General features: G+C 40.5%; 2 protein-coding genes across 5 annotated transcripts in view; one reads left to right on the forward strand and one right to left on the reverse strand.

Annotated features, from left to right (window-relative positions):
* Positions 1–7,538, forward strand: part of ca16b (carbonic anhydrase XVI b) — a 109,835-nt gene extending 102,297 nt beyond the window's left edge. Inside the window, exons 23-29 of the mRNA XM_061687535.1 lie at positions 347–440; positions 766–842; positions 953–1,081; positions 2,065–2,211; positions 2,307–2,449; positions 4,169–4,304; positions 7,236–7,538. Of these exons, the coding sequence (XP_061543519.1) occupies positions 347–440; positions 766–842; positions 953–1,081; positions 2,065–2,211; positions 2,307–2,449; positions 4,169–4,304; positions 7,236–7,376 (867 nt within the window). The 3' untranslated portion in view covers positions 7,377–7,538. The remainder of the gene's footprint in view (positions 1–346; positions 441–765; positions 843–952; positions 1,082–2,064; positions 2,212–2,306; positions 2,450–4,168; positions 4,305–7,235) is intronic.
* A 1,984-nt stretch (positions 7,539–9,522) lies between these two features.
* cadpsb (Ca2+-dependent activator protein for secretion b) overlaps positions 9,523–18,198 on the reverse strand; it is an 83,915-nt gene continuing 75,239 nt past the window's right edge. For all 4 annotated transcript variants that reach the window (XM_061686895.1, XM_061686893.1, XM_061686894.1 and 1 more), the window contains 2 exons: positions 12,006–12,110; positions 9,523–10,743 (listed from right to left, as the gene is read on the reverse strand). In XM_061686895.1, coding sequence (XP_061542879.1) covers positions 10,567–10,743; positions 12,006–12,110 — 282 coding nt within the window. In that variant the 3' untranslated portion in view covers positions 9,523–10,566. The remainder of the gene's footprint in view (positions 10,744–12,005; positions 12,111–18,198) is intronic.

Raw genomic sequence — 18,198 nt, forward strand, 5'->3', positions numbered from 1 at the left:
GCCACGGAACGGATTAAACTCTTATCTCGAGCTTCCACATAAAAATTTTTATGATACCGACAGTTAGACTCTGGAACAAATTACTTGTTTACGTTATTTCCTATGGGAATTTTTGTTTTGTTTCCAAATTGGATCAATTTAGAGGTTAATCAGCATCCCTTAATGGATTTTGACTGAGATTTCACTGTGTATAAAAGGGGTCCGCTGTTGTTATCTGTTGCTGCATTGACTCCCAAAGGAGCATGTCTATTTTACTAATTTAGAAATGCCATTGTGGGCTTCACAATCTATGTGTTTGATTGATTTTGAACACCATGTGATTGACTTTTCCCTTCTCTGTCACCAGCTGCTGACTCAATGCAACACTCGCTTCGTGGAGTGTTTCAGTGCTCACAAAGACTGCAACAAGGAGAAGAACCGCAACTCCTCGGTGGTTCCATGTGAGTGTCTCGTCCGTTCTTTCACCGCTTGTTTGTTCATAAAGCGAAAATAACGACCGTCTCGCATGAATAAACAGCACTGCAGCATTCCCCCATCCCGCCGGTCTGGTATCCAGGCCGTACATTATTGAAGACAATTGGTCGTCCAAAATTAGAATCTATTTCCATAATCCCATAAGTTAATCAGTCTATGCATTCTTGGCGCCTGGCCAGGAGAAATGGAGGTTGTTGTTGCTATAGCAACAGTGAGGAATGGTAATGAACGCATTTGCTATCAGCCAGTTTGTCTGGGTCCTGACTCAAGTGCGTTTTTCTGCCTCTACAGCCGAGCGAGCGAGGGTGGGACTCACCACTCTGCCTGGCATGAAGGGAACCGATTACATTAATGCGTCCTACATAATGGTACAGTCTCACAACCTCTTCAGCTTCGCCCATTCCATTTGTACATTTGCTATCCAAATGCATAGTGCACTAATATGATCTTTAAAAAGCCTGCTCTTTTATCTCCTCAGGGTTACTACAGGAGTAATGAGTTCATCATTACCCAGCATCCTTTGCCCCACACCACCACAGACTTTTGGAGGATGATTTGGGACCATAATGCACAAATTATTGTCATGTTACCTGACAACCAGGGCCTGGTAAGCAGCCTGCAAACATATCGAATACATCCTCCTCGCTTGTCTAGAAGGCCACACTGTTATCAAGTCAAAACCTGTCTGAAAAGCAAAATTAAACATTTAGAATGTTGTACAGGTAGTCACTTGCGGTTTATAACTTTTCCCACATGCAATGTAGGTGCGCAGCAGCGTAAGTACTCATCACTTGGGATGTCCAGTGACAGCGGTTTTTTATACAAATACAGCATTTACTCTAGTTAGGACTTTACTACTGTGTTAGCTAGGTTAGTAATAGACTGCCGTCCCGTTCCGATTTATGTATTTACGCATTTATTTAAGTTCGGATAATGTGGTGCCCTCCCCACTATATCAGAATTTGACGTTTTCAATGAAAATATTGCAAAATGTGCAAAACCAAAATAAAACAACTCATCCCAGGCGTTTTTTTTTTTTTTTTTTTTGCTATGCTAAGACAAAGAGGAACATTTTATTATTATTTATTTATTTACTTAACAAAACCAGTCAGCGATTTGGCCACAACAAGCAACACATCGCCCGGTGAGCTAGCTGCTCACCGGGCAGCCTCGCGGGGCAAGTGCACTATTGGCCCGCGACAGCCAGTGGACTACTTTTCGAAGGCAGTTTAAAAGATGAAAATGAATCTCCACACTTACCTCTGATGCTGACAGCCTGACACAGTTGCAGTTCCTACCGATCCATTTTGAACAAACCAAGCTTACACAAATGTGCTGGAAACAAGGCACTGTAGTTGTGACATCACAGCCGACCATCGGCTGATGGCGATTTTAATAAACGTGGTGCCCTCCTGTAGTTGATTAATTATCCTGTTTTACTCTCATTCCACAAACACAACATTAAAAGTACCGTGTTTTGACAAGTGCTGGCACATACAATGTATTCTTGCAAAAAAACAATTTTTGGGTTTAGTTCCCCCTTTTAAGCCAAGTTCTTGCCGTACACTTTTTCTGCTCCGTTCGGTGCAGGCTGAGGATGAGTTTGTTTACTGGCCAAGTCGTGAAGAGGCCATGAACTGCATCGCCTTCACTGTCACGCTCATCAGTAAGGACAGACTGTGCCTCTCCAGTGAGGAGCAGATCATAATCCACGATTTCATCCTGGAAGCCACGCAGGTACCCCCAGTGTTCATCTGTTTTCAAATGTCCTCTTGCGATGTCATTGCCTCCTTCGCGTGTGCATAACTCTCCTGTCGTCACGTGCGAGTCAGGACGACTACGTTCTGGAGGTGAGACACTTCCAGTGCCCCAAGTGGCCCAACCCCGATGCTCCTCTCAGCAGCGCCTTCGAGCTCATCAGGGTCATCAAGGAGGAGGCCATGACGCGAGACGGCCCCACCATTGTGCACGACGAGTATGTTCCCTAAAACACGCTTCACTTCTTGTAATGTAACAGAGTACATTGTTACCGTACTGAAGTTGAATTTTCACATAATTTGATTTTGTTATTTCCACTTCAATTGCTAAATAAAATTTATACTTTTACTCCGATACATTTAACCAGCTTTGTTACTCCCATATAAAATCAAAAGAAAATGTTCGTTGACGTAATGCCTGAACTGTGGAGCACAAAGGAGATGAATAATCCTGCAGAGCGAGTATTGACACAATACAAATTTATGGAATTTAAGGGTCAATATCACTATGAAGTGCTTTTGGTGTCCTCATCAGAAACATTTTGTCATCATGAAAATGTAGCAGAATAATGAAACTCTGAGGTACTATTAAAGGTGACCAAACATTTGCACACATACCAGTGCAATACGTCTGTTTTCTTCATTTTATTAAAAAAAAATTATAATAATTAATTTGATGTAGATGATTTTGGTATATCCTGCACACTGCTCTGCAAACTACAGTGCGTGTAGTAAGTGGTTAAATAATACTAAAACATTTTTGTTTAATTGATTTTATCACACAACAAATTATTTAATAAAACGAGTCATTGTCATCATGTAGATTCTATTTTCATGATCATATTATTTTTTTGTTATAATTGTATGTGTAGTTGGATGTCAAGCTTAAGATGTCCACTCTGTCATAGTGAAATACTGTATCAATGCATATAAAGATCTTACAGAAATTTTAAATGTATTTATTAAACAGTACACAGCCAACTTGCTAACTAAATCATGTTGCTAAGTGAAGGTCCACCATGTGCTCATAAAATGCTAACATTAGCCAAGATTCAGCAAGCTCACATATTTTGCTGTTTACAGAAATCTTTGTGCTTGCAGTGACTTTATTAGAAAATGTGTGGGAGCTTGACTAATATGCATTCCAAACAGCATAACATCAAATTAACACAATGAATATGAAGCTCAATGGAAATGATCAGATTTACAGGAGAGTGTAATGAGAAAGTATTCAAAGCACCTTTTGGTGATATTGGCTCCTAAAGTTGGAAGCACATCCTGCGGACACTCCAGCAGCAGATGATGAGCAAAGGAGCTAAAATAATAAACCCCCTGTGGTGTTGCTAACGAGGATAACGTTACACATCCGTAGGCGTATTTACAGGAATTGTTTTTGCCCATCCAAGTGAAAGACTGTTTTGACAGTACCTCTTAATATGCCTCCCCTAAAGTGACAGAAGTACTGGCATTCAAAAACTCCCCCGTCCAACGTGATCCGTTACTAATTCATATTAATCCCGTAAAGTGAAAACGTGAATTTTATTTTCGTTATCATGCGTTTGTTTTGAACTATGACTAATGCAATGGCAAAGATAATGTGCGCTAGCTAACTCCGCTCATTAGCCAACATGCAGATCTTTAATTACACCACTGAAGTAAACTCAAGAAAGAAATTAAAAATACATGAAAACCATCAAATTCTTTTGCTTCCAATACTTAAGTACATTTAATATCAGGAAATTATTTTGGATTCTTAAGTACAGTAAATGTTATATAGTTTAAGACTTTTACTCCTGTGATATTCTACAAGGCGACTGTCACTTCTTTCCACAGTTATTTTCTTTTTTTAAGTATCTCTTTGAGGTACAAAACTACTTCTTAGCAAGTAAATGTGTGTTGTGCAGCTGCATGCGATTGATTGTTGCGCCTCCCGGCAGGTACGGCGCGGTGTCGGCGGGGATGCTGTGCGCGCTCACCACGCTGTCGCAGCAGCTGGAGAACGAAGGCGTGGTCGACATCTATCAGGTGGCCAAGATGATCAACCTCATGAGGCCGGGAGTCTTCACAGATATCGTAAGTGGAGCGTGAAATCCTAATCGTACTTTTAATGATCTTAATCAGTTGAACTCACAGTTGCGTGAAACTGATCAGGTTGCAGTGTCATGGGCTCACAAAGGTTGTTCCGAGATACAGTAATCACCTGCCTAGTAACGGTTCGCCAATTGTGAATTTTTTATTTATTTAAAAATGTTTTAACCTACCCTCTGTTATTGGGTGAAAATTCACCAATTCATGGTATCTGTGTTCATTCTATAATGCCTTCAGATGCGTCAAGATAGTGCTAAAACTGTCTTAATAGGAATTGGTCACAAAGTATAAGGGAGTGGTCCATCGCGACTGAGAGTCGAGCAGCTAGGTTTAGCCTGTGTTGTAAGTGGAAGTTAGGAGTTTTCGCCGCACTTTTTTAAAATAAAGTAAATATTTACTTTTCCCAAAATCAAATCATCTGTAGGCCATTTAGGCACGGTGGGTGACTGGTTAGAGCGTCTTCCTCACAGTTCTGAGGACCGGGGTTCAACGGCCCCACGGCCCCACCTGTGTGGAGTTTGCATGTTCTCCCTGTGCCTGCGTGGGTTTTCTCCGGGCAGTCCGGTTTCCTCCCACATCCCAAAAACATCCATGGTAGTTTAATTGAAATCTCTAAATTGCCCCTACGTGTGAATGTGAGTGCGAATGGTTGTTTGTTTACGTGTGCCCTGCGATTGGCTGGCAACCAGTTCAGGGTGTACCCCGCCACCTGCCCGAAGATAGATGGGATAGGCTCCAGCACGCCCGCGACCCTTGTGAGGAGAAGCGGCTTGGAAAACGGATGGATGGATGTAGGCCATTTATTTCAAGGGTAATGTAAAATGCGTTTGAAATCAAGTAAATCTACTGTATGGTGTTAACTATTAACAATGGCAACTGTCAACATTTTTCGGGTGGCGTCAATTAGGTATAAGCGCAACCTACTTCCACATTCAGCAAAACGGGTCTAAGCACTTCCTTCCCGTTCAGGTGAATGGCGAAAGAGACCATATCAAATTAACTTTAAACGTCTACAATGTCTTTTTTATTATTATTTTTTAAGATGTCACCACAGGGCCACCAAAGATTTTAATATTCAGTGTTGAGGCTTCGTTCGCATATAATAAATGATACTCATGTAATTTAACTTTTACGTGATGTCACCAGCCATAAAGAAAGTCAGCTATTCCATTTTCCAGGTTTGGTCACGTGACGTTCCACATATAGCAGATTGCTCTCGTTTTTTTCCATATGCACCGCACCATGAATAAATGTACTGTAAGTCTGCATTTTATTTTTAGATACGAATAAAGTAGAACCTCTGAGGTTGAACCCCCCTCAAGTGTACATTTTGGAATTTGACCAACATTTCAGACAAATACACTTGAATCCCCCTTAATTACAATAAGTAAACAATAAAACACTGAATTATATTTCTTCTCTTATAGATTAAAACACTCAAAGCTCTTTTTTATAGAAGCTGTACTGAGGTGGCAGACTAACTGGCTCATAAACACACAATCTGAAGCTGGACATGAATTTACATAACATTTACACTACATGATGTTGCTTGCACCCGACAAGTATTGTACTAACATTGACGTGGATGTTTCGTTTTAATGATCTAGTTTATAGCCGCTCATTAATATCAAGTACACGCTTTGTCCACCAGAGGGCAATCAAATATTTATCTGTACAGTCTTTCAATGTCCTGTTTATCCATCAGCCACCTCTACAACAACTATTGCATACCACTCCATTACTAGACTATATAATACTACACTGTACTATGGAAAACTAGTGTAGACTCTACTGGACTGCACTGCTCTATATTACTGAATTCTATTCTAGACTGTACTGCACTATATATTATTTTGTACTAGACTGTACTGTAATAACCAATACAATACAGGACTGTACTTTATTGTACTGTTCTAGCCTGTGCTGTACTATATGAGAGACTGTATTACACTATACTAGACTGTAGTGCTCTGTACTATAATAAACTATACTATATAACAATAATTATATATAGTATACTTTACTGTACTATAATAATCTAGATTTTGCTAGAGTGTACTGTCCTAGTTTGCCCCATAATGTATTAGACTGTACAGCACTAACCTATAATTAAACTCAACTGTACTGTTCTAACCTATACTATACTATGACACTGTATCAGATTAAATGTAGATGGAAATGGTCACTATGGTACTATTTTCAAATTTTCATGCATTAAAAAAACAGCTTTAAAAAAATGAAAATACAAAAATATAGTGACTACAATGTTCCTAAACTTGGAACCTTTTGGTTGTTTTTTTTTATTTTTTATATCACCAAGTGTTGGATTTATTTTACCCAACATTATAAAAAATAGACACAAAAGGAATGAAGACGCTGGTTTCTTTTTCTCATGAGGAGGGCGTATGGGAGATTGTTTAGAGCGTGTTGAGAGGCTGTAATCTGAACAATCTCTCCCGTCGCTCCTGTATTTATTTGAAATAGGGAGGTTTCTAAGTTTACAAGACAGAACGTACTAAGCTACAAGACACAACACACTAAGGGTAGGGTTTCAAGGTGAAAACATGGGACCAAAACCTGCCACGTCCCGGCCACGTCCTTCTCTCTGATGATTCCTGCTGAGTCACCTTCTTGAAGGCGAGACATCCTCCTTTCTCGGAATCATCCATAATACTAATGCAAGCTAAGCAAATAAATGATAACTTCTACAATATATTTAACACCAAGTGACAGCTCAACCATTTGGTAGACATATTCATATTTCGTTTTCATATTTTTTTTTCAGTCATTTTTTTTATTGCCCAAACAAAAATATTAAATGCAAACCATTTGTATCCGCTGTCAGAATGTTTTTGTTGCAGTTCTTGTACGTGAGCTTCAAGTCGTGTTTTACATGCGTTTTTCTGCATTTCGCAGGACCAGTACCAGTACCTTTACAAAGCCATGCTGAGCCTGGCGGCTAGCGGAGAGTGCGGCCCCTTGCACATGGACACTAACGGGGTGGCGGTGATGGCGGACCAGTGCGACCCTGCCGAGAGCATGGAGTCGCTGGTTTGAGGACCGGCGCCGTCAAGGCGCTTCATTTGGAAAATAACTTCTTCTTCTCCCCCCTGCGAGGCCTTTTTTGCCAGACTATTGATTAAATAATGAAGAAAAAAAACAAAACCTTACTATTACTTTTTTATACAGACAAACATTTTTGAATATTTATGTTTTTGCCTTTTTTTTTTTTTTTTTATCTCTCCCCCCCCCCCCCCCTTCCCAAGCATTTCTTGTCTTCAAATCCTACTGAACGTTTGCACCCCGTTAACGTGACGAAGAAAGGAAGGAAGAACAAAAAAAAACAAGCAGCTCTTGTCCACTTTGCACTCAACTGTCAGTGTTACTGCCTAACTCCACCCGAGGACATCACGCGCACCGCATGAAGACCGGGAATGTGGCCGGGCCGAGGTGACCCGCTTCCGTTTGGCATCCCAAAATCCTTTTTGCATCCTGTTTGTCACCAAACTCTGAGGCTGGTAGTCACATGACTCCTCGTGGGGCTCAACACTTCAATATCTCATGTAAACAAAACAAAATGGCTTCTTTTGCTCGTCACGACATCCAATGTGAACATTTATTGCTTTTTACAGGGATTTATATTGTTATACTGTTTTGTAATATATATCTCTATATATTATATCCTTAATAGCCAATCACTCTTTGCCTATTTGTGGACTGGCTGTTTTAGTGCTGTGGGTTTGGATCATGTTCGCACAGCTTTGCCAAATGTTATTATTGTGAAACATTTCAACAAAGGGACGCTGATCAGCCAAAAACTATCAAAAAAGTTTAAAAAAAAAAAAAAAGAAGTTTCAATTGTCAGCGTGCAGATACATTTCCTCAACTATATGCAGATGAATATACAAAATAAAGGTTGTTAAGAAATGCATGAGGATTGTGAAGCTGTTGTACTTTTTACTGGTTTGAGGTCAGCGCTGAAATTGGCCGTTTAAGAGATTGTTTTTTTGCTTTGTTTTTTTTAACTACTTCCCTGTGAATTGTGTTTTGTCTCCAGTGGAAATAAAACGTTTGTTTGCCACTTTGGTCAACAGATAAGCTCAAAAGTGGCTATATTCTTCTTTCTTAAAGGACCTCCTCTTCTTTTTCACTCCTTTAACACTGTTTTAGACTGATGAAGACGTTGAGCACTCTTTTATCCATCACCTCTTTCACCTTTTTTTTCTTTCTTTTTTTTTTTTTATTTTCACATTGAATGTCATCAAATGGATAGTTTGTTCGTTTATTTTTGTTGATGGATACTGACTTTTCACTTTGGCACTTTCTTTGTTCTGTTGATCACTATTGTTGATTCACCTTGTCTATTGTGACTCAGCCTTCTTAAATATATGAAACATTAAATGGTCCATGCTTTAGCTGCTTTCGGGCTTTTTCTTCACCAAAAGAGAGCACTATTAACAATGTGTTATCACTAATTTGCCAGAGATGTGCTTTTAGTTTATACGTATTAATTTTCCAGATTTTTCTCTTAAAAAAAATAAAAATGTTGCTGAGTGGAATTATTGGGTAAAACTTGGAAAATTGTTTAGTACATTTTGATAAAACAACAGTTACTCCACTTACAAATCACTCATTCTCTCTTTTTAATTTTCCTGTTTCAGTGACTCGGAAGTCAATGACACAGAGATGGTGCTGGTTGTTGTTATTATTTTAAATGAAGAACAGTTTGAAATAGCATTCAGTGTTAGCTCAAAAGCTTGGTTTAAAATATCAGGAAAAGCCTATTAGAACATCTGAGCTTTATTAATGTAATTTTGAACACATTTTTGTTCCCCACTTATGAGTGTGCACTTATGCAACTGCATTTTTTCTATTGATTTGTACTTTCCCTTTAATTGTTTTTTTTTTTTCGGTTGATTTGAAAACAAGGTTATTGGCCACATTAATGATGGAAAAAATGTTTTGAAATAATTCACCTTTGTCTGATTTTTCATACAGTGTCAGAAAAATCTGTCATTTGAAAAAGGGGTGTGTAGACTATATCCACTGTTGTTCCTTGGCCACTGAACACACACACTTCTGAAATTTATGAAACTTATTATCCATCAGTCTATTCACCCATCATTCATTAATGTAGCATCCTTCCATCAGCTATCATATATCCATGTTTCCATAATCAGTGTATCAAATAAGCAGGCGTAAGTGACACATGTACAATAATTTTTATTTGGAGGCCACAGCTCTTGCATATTACAACTGTTGGCGTTCAGAAGGCAAAAAAAGAAAAAGCAAGAATGATTCGACCAGCTAATTGACACAGAAAACTGGAGAGAGAGAGAAAAAAAAGTGTTCGGGAAAGGTACGAACCCATAGGCATGCAGCGATGGCTCAGAATGCAATGTACAGCATTTTATATTTATATATATATTTATATCATATATACAGAACAACAGTGAGACCCAAACAGATGCCACACATCTCATTCCACAGTTACAGAACAAAGACAGACCAACTTTTTTTTTTTGTCGTTCATAAAAAAAATCATTTTTGCTCTTTTGTCTGTAAAGTGCAACTCAATTAAAATAGAACCTGTTTTCAAGACATCTTTTTTTTCTATTTGAATGTGGAAATAAAAATAGAATCTCCCATGTTATCAAAATGGAGCGAAAATGGAGAGTATTGCATCTCTAGAATCCCCTCGTGCTGAGGCTGAAGGTCAAAGCGTGTCTAAGATGAGCCGTCAACAAAACACAGAGGGTTCTTGTCACTCCCGAAGCAGTTGGCGTTCACTTGAAAACGGACAAAGAAAAGTTTTCACACGCAAACGCTCATCGTCACGACAACGTACCATGAATGAATGGAGAGTACGACAAAGAAGCGCCATATATGTACGTAGTTTGCATTGGACGGGGGACACACACTATTTATTCTCACTCAAACAAATGCTTCTCCATATTGCTTAGTAACACAGAAATGAATTTAGAAATGAATGAGTCGGTGCTATCTTTATTATGACACAGCTAAACTGCCAATCAATGGTTATTATTATTTTTTTTTTACTTTTATCTTGTTTCCTCAGTATTTTTTTTTTTCATTATTATTATTATTAGTTTATAGTTCCTTCATAGGCATTTCGAGCTGACAAGGAGGTCCTAGAGTGGCTATCTGAGTTGGTACATGCATCGGTTAACCAGGCTAAAGTCAAAAGTGTGATTAAGAGGGCGGGGAGGGGTGGGGCACGCGGGCTCTAGTCGTCCTCCTCGTCCTCTTCGTCGCTGTCCTTCATGGAGATGCCCTGCATGCCTCCTTCCCTCACCGAGGCCGTGGCCTCCTCCAAAGTCAGCCTATTGCGCACCGTGTCGTACATTTTGCTGTTCAGGGTCGAGTCCAGGACGCCCTGCAGGCGGAAGTCACGGTACTTTTTCTGCAAGGTGAAAGGGGAGTATAGGTCAGTACGCAACAAACACATAGACGACTCACAAAAAGTTAGGGTTAATCAGCTTTTGGGTGAAATTTCAGGATGAATCTAAAATGCACTTTACAACCTTTACAAGCGAACTTAATATGACCGTCTCGAAAACCTTTGAAAGCACATTTCCAAATATTTACTTGCTTCATCGATCAAGCACCTGTTGTGAATTTTGCCATTCGGCTTTTTGTAAGAAATGTTGCTCACAAACATGCCAAGTTTGAATTATTCAGAAAAATTACCAAATCCACAAAATGAGGCTTACAAATTGTGAAAACTCAAGCATTTCGCTCAGTTTGGGCATGTCCGAGATTGCGAGATTAGTCATTCGAACTGCTCTAAGTGCTAGAGGACTCTGCATCTTTTGGCACAAATGTCAAAAAAAAAAAAAAAAAAAAATTTTTACTGCCATTACCAGATAACGACCAACCCTTTATTGCTCAGTGACTGTTTTTCTCAATGTCTTTATGTCTCAAAAATGTTCTCTGTCAATTGACTGTCTGTTGTCGTACTAGAGCGGCTGCAACTACCGGAGACAAATTCCTTGTGTGTTTTTTGGCCACGCTTGGCAAATAAAGATGATTCTGATGTCCGCTGAACGTGCTGAAACCACGCCCCAACTACAATCTGGAAAAATGGATACGACTTAAGTCTCGCATCTTTCTCATGCCTAAACCTCCCTTCATGTTTGAGCTGCAAAAATATATCTGCTTAAAGCCTCCGCTGGTCGTCGCAGGGCTTTTCCATGCCGCGACAACGAGGTGCTCTAAAGCAGCTAAACCAGCGCGAAGCCCGTCCACATGCTGGCGTCCTTTGGACTTTTTTTTTTTTCCCCCCCATCTTTCTTTCTATGACACGCAAGCCCTCATGGCTGACAACGGGGCGCTCTAAAGTGTCTGCGCCCGCCCGAAGCCCCGGTCCACACGTTGGTGTTATGTCTTTGTCTCATGATGTCAAAATGTGAACAGCATGATGAAGAGGACTGTGTAAATACCAATTCTAATTGAAGCAGGGAATGTATTGGTTTTGCTGTTCAGCCACTTGCTGGAGAACAGCAAGTTGTTCAGAAAGTCATGAAACATTTACTGAAAGAGTGCGACGAGCATTTAAAAGTTTTAAGGTCAAATTGAGTTCACCTGTCGAGGTTATAGTGCATTTTATTTCAAAGTTTTTGTGAGTTGTGTATATTGAGCCCGGGGGCCCTCCCCCTCCTTCACCTTGGTGATCCTGATGAGGATCTTGAGTTGGTAGACGTGCAGCTGCTGGTCCATGCGCTCGGTGAGCCAGGTGCCCAGCAGGTTCATGGTGGCAGTGTACCATTGCTGAAACACATAAACACAACACTCTCCAGCAAGAACACACACATTGCACACGTGCACAAGACCCCATTAAAAACAAATCAGCTGCCACTTTGTGCTGTTAACCACACTGAGAAGCAGATTACCAGAATGAAATCATATTTATACGTGAAAAGGTATCTATTATTATCTATAATGAGAGGATAAAGTCCCAATGTTCGGTGAAAACAAAGTTGCGATATTGAGAGTATTTTACAATATTACAAAATACAGTAAGATACTGTAGTAGTCTACCGTAAATTTAGAGCTATTCATGAAAATGCTGCTTTATGCTGTTAATTACGGTTATGGACTGTTATTGTTAAAAGACTCATTTAACTGTTAAAGGTGCCATATTTTACCAAACCAACTTTTTCTAGTATTTGGGATGTAATATTGTCTCTATGCCGCATCAGTAAACATGTGAAATACAGTGGGTACGGAAAGTTTTCAGACCCGCTTAGACTTTTCACTCTTTGTTATACTGCAGCCATGTGTGATATTTCAGTTTTTCTTTTTTGATAAATCTGCAAATATTTCAACAATTCCGTTTGTTTCTGTCAATATGGGTTGCTGTGTGTACATTAATGTAGAAAACATGTACTTAAATGACTTAAGCAAATGGCTGCATTAAAAAAGAGTGAAAAATTTAAGGGGGTCTGAATACTTTCCGTACCCACTGTATGAATTCAAATCATCCACAAATTCCTGAGTTCCAGACGTGAAATCAAGTAGTTCGAATGTCTCGAGCTTATCTACGTCACTAGCGAAGATCTCCGCCTTCCCTTTCTGCTTCCGAGCCAGCGCTGTCAACATAACAAACACGTGTGCTCCCAAAAGTGGGTCTTCTACACGATGGCAACCAATCAGATGAAAGGCGGCGGTCTTAGCCAAATATGGACAAAGCAGATACAAACTTGGGTCAAACAGAGGTAGCTGTCAGAGGGGCCTTTTCTGGACACTCGTATGGCAAAACCAAGGGGATTTTTTTAAAAATGAAATTGACACTTTTATACTAAATCCATGTTGGAGGGTCACTCTATGGAGTTCTAAATAGCAAAATATGGGACCTTTAATTTACCTACAATATTTTACATTTACTATGAACTACAGTAACATCTTCTTCTTCTTTTCCTTTCGGCTTGTCCCGTTAGGGGTCGCCACAGCGCGTCATCCATTTCCATGTAAGCCTATCTCCTGCACTCTCCTCTCGAACACCAACTGCCATCATGTCTTCCCTCACAACATCCATCAACCTTGTCTTTGGTCTTCCTCTAGCTCTCTTGCCTGGCAACTCCATCCTCATCATCCTTCTACCAATATACTCACTATTTCTCATCTGGACGTGTCCAAACCATCGTAGTCTGCTCTCTCTAACTTTGTCTCCAAAACATCGAAACTTGGCTGTCTCTCTGATGACAGTTGGACAGTTGGCCCCAAGTATTTAAAGTCCTCCACCCTTGCTATCTCTTCTCCCTGTAGCCTCACTCTCCGCCCACCACCCCTCTCATTCATGCACATATATTCTGTCTTACTTCGGCTAATCTTCATTCCTCTGCTTTTCAGTGCATGCCTCCATCTTTCTAGCTGTTCCTCCCTCTGTCTCGTCAACCTGTAGAGATCATTTTCTCCTTCTTCAGTGTCCAACCTGGCATACATAAGTCGCATCTCAATGTATTTCAGTCACCTCTCCTCGCTCCTCTCAGTGTCCCACTTCTACTGTGAGGTTCCACCACCAAGTCTCCTTCTCTCCTTTCCTGCCAGAAGATACACCAAGTACTCTCCTGCCTGTTTCTCTGATCACCTTGGCTGCAGTGGTCCAGTCTTCTGGAACCTCTTCCTGTCTACCGAGAGCCTGTCTCACCTCTTCCAGAAAAGCTGCTCAACACTCGTCCTGTCTCAGCTTCCACCACATGGTTCTCAGCTCCGCCTTTATCTTCCTAATCTTCCTCCCCACCACCAGAGTCATCTTACACACCACCATCCCATGCTGTCTAGCTACACTCTCCCCTACCACTACCTTACAGTCGGTAACCTCCTTCAGATTATATCGTCTGCACAAGATGTAATCCACCTGCGTGCTTCTACCGCCGCTCTTGTAGGTCCCCTTATGTTCCTGCCTCTTCAGGAAAAAAGTGTTCACTACAGCCATTTGCATCCTTTTTTGCAAAGTCTACCACCATCTGTCCCTCCAAGTTCCTTTCCTGGATGCTGTACTTACCCATCACTTCTTCATCACCCCTATTTCCTTCACCAACATGTCCATTACAATCTGCACCAATCACGACTCTCTCTCTGTCTGGGATGCTCAGAACTACTTCGTCTAGCTCCTTCCAGAATTTCTCTTTCACCTCAAGGTCACATCCTACCTGTGGGGCATAGCCGCTAATCACATTATACATAACACCCTCAATTTCAAGTTTCAGCCTCATCACTAAGATCTGATACTCTTTTCACCTCCAAGACATTAGCCCACTCTTCTTTTAAAATAACCCCGACTCCATTTCTCTTCCCATCTACACCATGGTAAAATAATTTAAACCGTCCCCTAAACTTCTAGCCTTACTGCCTTTCCACCTGGTCTCCTGGACACACAATATATCAACCTTTCTCCTAATCATTACGTCAACCAACTCCAGAGATTTTCCTGTCATAGTCCCAACATTCAAAGTCCCCACATTCAAAGTCCCCACATTCAACTCTAGGCTCTGTGCTTTCCTCTTCTCTTTCTGCAGAAGAACCCGCTTTCCACCTCTCCTACGTCTTCGACCCACAGTAGCTGAATTTCCACCGGCGCTCTGCAGGTTAACGGTGCCGGGCGCGGACGTTGTTATGAGATTTTATGGAGGGGAAAAAAGTAGTAATCTTGAAAGTAAAGTTGTAATATTGTATTTTCACATAAAGCGAAAATGCAACAACAACAAAATAAATGTGGAGATGCTGCTCCATTCATTTTATTTCACTGGCTGAGCTATTATCTTAGGTTGGATCTTGTTGAGAAAAATCGATAAATTGTGACATCATAATCCTCAAAAAGTATCGAACGAGGAATTACAATTGTCACTTGAGGAGCTTGTAGTGTATTTAAAAGCATAATGCACTTATAGTATAGTGACATCAGCTCCTTACAGCTAATATCTTCACTTTAAATTGGATTTTCAACATCACAAGAAAATTGATTTGAAGTACATTTAACAATTTAGCTTGCATCTCAGCGTCTGTTAGTGTGTCATTCCACGAACAGAAGAGGATTATTATTTTATTATAATTTACTGTATGATTGTTTAGTGGGGACTATATAGCTCCAACAGCTGCAACAAGGAGCACTTTCCTTTTCTTTTATTATGCAGCAACGACTTCATGTAGTGTTTTTATGGCCCATAAACACTAAAATTCACATAATGTTTTTATGTATGAGCACATTTTGTGTGGAGCACATCTCAACGAGTCGTTCTAGAAATGCAGGCAGGAAGCATTTTTAGAAGTGAACTGACAATCTTAATGCCGTCGCTATTGATAAGCAGCTAACTCAACAGCACGGATAATCCTTTTCCTTGTCGCGTTTCAGCGACTACGGCCTGCCGCACACCGAGCGACGTGAGCGAACGCCACTGAACCGTAGCGCAGTGTGCAAGATTGTGCAACTACTTTTCATGAGTGACCGACCAATAAAAAATGTCGTATCACATAAGTGGAAAAAAACGTTTCCAGGTATAAAGCGTAATCTAGCCGGCTACTGCCAATACCAATAGAGTGTTTACAGCACATACCACCCAATCAGGGCCATTTGTGTCCCCATGAAACATCAAGTATTTTTTGAAATGTTACATTTTTACATATTTGTCTTAACCCTTATCCAATTAATATTTTAGCATATTTTCTTAAAAAAAAAAAAAGTTGAAATTTACACCTTAGTCATGTCCCAGGGTTTTCACTCAGTCCTGTTATCCAAACACGGTGACTGCACTGAAAATTGTGGAATATTCCTCAAGTCACATGGTCCTCAGGGAGTTGCATCATTCAGATACTCAGCAAGCCATGGAAAGGCCTAAATTGGGTTCACTCAATTATTTTTTCTGCATATTTGATATTTCAACTATGTCTGAGGCGTTAAAATCTCGGCCGTTACCTACATTTCTTTTAGGTACATTTTATTTATTTTTAAATATTTTTTTGGGTTGATTCACTGTTATGTGTGTAGTGACTACTGTATGGCAGCTTCAAATCTGGATTCTCATCTTCAAAGACTCCTTTCCTTCTTTTGAAGATAGCGACCAAAAGGTTGTGGGATCCTCTCTCCAATAAGACCAGATCGAAAACGGAACGCAAATATAGCAACGAACTGTTTGCTTAATATTAAAACATACACGCAAGGCGCCGCCAAACGCCCACTGGGAACAATTGCTGGGACACGGGTGACACCCGCTGGCGTTTGAGAGTTACTGCAATGTGGACTGAATGGTTTCGTTAACTGAAGATAAAATGTCTGTTTTGATATTTCACGAACTCTGCAGAAATATTCCGAATGTATGCCTTAATGTCTGTGTCAGTGTGCCAACTTTACAGGTCCAGCTCTGAGATTTTGAGAGCTGTTGGTCTTGATTTGAAGCCAAACAACATGAAATGTGATTGAACAATAAGCAATTGATCTGCCAAGACTAAACTTTAAACAATCATTCTATGTGCTTGATCTAGGAGTAAGAGTACAAAGTTGGCAGTATTTTATATGAATATATGATTTTTACACCATTTTTATGGCTAGATCGTAGACCAGGGTTCCAGTGGATGGGCATGGTCTTCTCCGGTTTCTTTCTGTGCCTTAGACACACCCCCTGGGTATTTAACCCTTAACTTCGTCGCCCAGTGGTCGGCAGGTTAAGTAACACGCAGTCTGAGTCATAATAAAGTAAATAGGGCCTTTAGATGAATTAAAATAAAGGATGCTTGCTTGGCATTCCTGGTTTAGGGAGATATTTAAGAATTAATCGTGCAAAGTGGTTTCAGTTCCCAGATGCTGAAGTTGGACATGTGCACAAAAAAACTGCAAATTAAGCTGCCAGGCGGGGGTGAGAAACAATAAGGGAAATGTGCTGATAGCGCCACATAAACGCTGCACCGCCCAGCAATTGTAGTAGAAAAGCGGCCTTGGAGTTTGGAGGGAAAACAACTGTTAGGTGAGCTTTTACTGGCAAAAGAAAAGTAGGAATGAGAGTGAGTAAATGGTGAGCAGGCGGGGTTGAAGCAGTGCTATTGCCGTGTACCTTCTCTTTGCTTTGTCCCAGTTTGTGTGCATTCAAGGTTACAAGAGAGCAGCAGTAACATCAAGTAGAAATCAGACCTCCAACACCAAGAAAAGAACTTTAAAAGCTTTCATTGGGTCCAAATCAAAAGTTTCATCGTGTCTGCTCGTCGGCTTTCACGTGAATTTGGCTCGAGCTAAGGTGAACGGCTGGAGGGTTTTTGGACTCAAGGAAGGGGAGCGTAAGGGAGCGGGTTCCGGGTTTATACAGATGATCGTCCACTTCACAGCCGAGTCGAACGTGCAGTGCATGCAGACCTGGCAGGTGTGTGCGTGCTGAGGAAGAGACTGCTCTACAAGTATGTGTGCAAAATGAGCCACAAGTCTGAGGAAGAGGGTCATGCTAGAAGATGTACACAGAAAGATTATTTGACTCCAAAAACAACATGCCAACCAACATAATGTGAGAAAACAACGCAACACTAGAGATAAGTGCCACTTTTTTCACTTCTTGGCTCTCCAGTGGCTGTATTGACTGGACCCTGATACATTTTATGCACGCCATTTTTACAGCAGTTCCGCCGGCAAGCACTTAGAGTGGAATCTTCCCAACAACAAATAGCCGGACACTTGACACTTAAAACTACACATCTGAAGACTTTTTTTTTTTTTTTTTCAATCATGTTGCCTTTAGAGATCACTGGGTATGCTGCGGGAATGTATCCAATTTCACTAGAATGTATTTACTACTAATAATGTATGTTTGTTCACCTATCTATCTATGCCAGCGACATATAGTGACAGGCAGAAAATTTTAATGCTCTGCCACTAGAT

This window comes from Phycodurus eques, chromosome 10 (genome assembly GCF_024500275.1).
Source record: "Phycodurus eques isolate BA_2022a chromosome 10, UOR_Pequ_1.1, whole genome shotgun sequence".
Taxonomy (NCBI): domain Eukaryota; kingdom Metazoa; phylum Chordata; class Actinopteri; order Syngnathiformes; family Syngnathidae; genus Phycodurus; species Phycodurus eques.